At 59.1% G+C, this 1,853-nt stretch overlaps 1 protein-coding gene across 1 annotated transcript; it reads left to right on the plus strand.

Moving 5' to 3' along the window:
- The first annotated feature begins 224 nt into the window (after window positions 1-224).
- On the plus strand, window positions 225-956 carry LOC110391378 (leukocyte immunoglobulin-like receptor subfamily B member 1). Its single transcript, XM_021383211.1, has 3 exons — window positions 225-255; window positions 329-364; window positions 482-956. Exons 1-3 carry the CDS (start codon window positions 225-227, stop codon window positions 790-792), a joined length of 378 nt encoding a protein of 125 aa, XP_021238886.1. The 3' UTR covers window positions 793-956.
- Window positions 957-1,853: the final 897 nt, after the last annotated feature.

The raw sequence follows: 1,853 nt of genomic DNA on the forward strand, positions 1-1,853 counted from the left end.
CCGAGTGGTGACAGTCTGTGTGGGGCAACTGAGAATGGGCAGCGTGCACCGCTCCACATGCTCCACACCATGGGGGACACCACGATGACACCACTGCTTGCGGACCGCAATTGTCACCTGAGGTCATGATGTCATGTCATCCTGTCCCCAAGGGAAACAGAGCAGCACTGTCTCCTCTCGCTGTCCGCACTGCAGTCTCGCTGTCCCCAAGCTGATCCTGCCTCATGGCACCAATGGTGCTGGCCCTCATCCTGGGTGAGCGACAATGGGGACGTGGTGCCACGGGGGTTGGTGGCCCTGTGTGGGACCAGGACCATGTCCCTTGCAGGTTGGTGGCTGGTGGCAGCGTGCAGGGCACACCTCCGTCAGTATGGGGACAGGGGGAGAATGGGGTCTGGGGGAGAGGAGCGTGGGGAGGGGTCCATCAGAGGGGTCCAGGAGGGTGTGCAGGGACAAGGCTGACTGGTGTCCCCTGTCCTAGTGCCCCAACCCTCCCTGTCACTACACCTCAGCCAGGAGATACAAGAGGGGAATAATGTCCCCCTGCGGTGCGATCTGCCCCAGCTGGCTGCCGAGGCTGAGTTCTATCAGGATGAACAATTGAGACTTCACAGGCACAAGGACAAGGGGCTGGACACTTCTGAGTTCTCCTTCACTATCACAAAGATGGAACACGCAGTGAAGTATCGGTGCCAGTACCAAGTGTTAGAACCACCAGGATTATTAGAGCAGAGCGACCCCGTGGAGTTGGTGGTGACAGGTGAGGGCACTGGGGACACCACCTGGTCCTAGGCTGACCCCACGGAGCTGTGTCCCATTGCTGTCCCCTACCTTCATGCAGATCTCTGGTACTCCCCACCCAGCATTTCCCTGATCCCTGAGGAATATGGAGGAAATGGGACCAATGCAACCATCCGTGTGGGGACAGGAACCAATGACATGATCCGGTGCTGGAAAAAGTATAACCTGTCCACCTTCCGGCTCAAGGATGGGCACTCAGCCCCGATTCAGCTCCAGAACCCTGATGGAGGGGGCACGTCCACCTTCACCCTCTTAGGGGTAACCCCAGCAGATGCTGGCACCTAGAGGTGTACCTACCATCCTGGGGGCTACTACCTTCTGTCTTCACCCTTTGGGAACAATGTGACCTGCACCCCCAGGTAGGTCTGAGCCCCCCATTTGGGTGTCCCTTGTGTCTCCCATGAGCAGCAGTGTCTCCACATCCCATCCCCAGGGAGCTTCTTCCAGGGATGCCTTCACCCAAACACTCACACCCTGCAGGTGTTGAGGAGTGCCATGGGAACCTGGTGGTGGCGGTGGTGAGGGGATGTGCCGCTGCCCTCTTCTTTGACCTCAGCCTTTTCATCCTCCTGCACCCCAGCCAGGGATGTCCCTGGGGGACACTGTCACCCTGCGCTGCCACCTGCCCTGGCCAGCTGCCTGGGTCCAGCTCTGTGAGGATGAAGCTATGACCATCTGCAGAAGCAAGCTTGAGGTGCAGGACACAGCCGAGTTTTCCATTGTTAGTGCAGAGCGGAAGCATGCAACAACTTATCGCTGCCAGTACTGGGTGCTGCGTCTGCTGGGGACATCAGAGCAGAGTGACCCCGTGGAGCTGGTGGTGACAGGTGAGAGCCCTGGGGAAAGCAGTTGGCCCAGGGCTGTCCCCACTGGGCCGTGTCTCATCACTGCTTCCATTCTGCACTCAGATCACAGTTTACGCCCACCTGGGATTTCCCTGAGCTCTGAGGAACGCGTGCAGATAGGGACCAATGTCACCATCCGCTGCTGGAACCAGGATTCTGGGGCCATCTTCCTCCTGCACAAGGACGGGCGCTCAGCCCCCATCCAGC

The sequence above is a fragment of the Numida meleagris genome, unplaced genomic scaffold (assembly GCF_002078875.1).
Source record: "Numida meleagris isolate 19003 breed g44 Domestic line unplaced genomic scaffold, NumMel1.0 unplaced_Scaffold357, whole genome shotgun sequence".
Classification (NCBI taxonomy): domain Eukaryota; kingdom Metazoa; phylum Chordata; class Aves; order Galliformes; family Numididae; genus Numida; species Numida meleagris.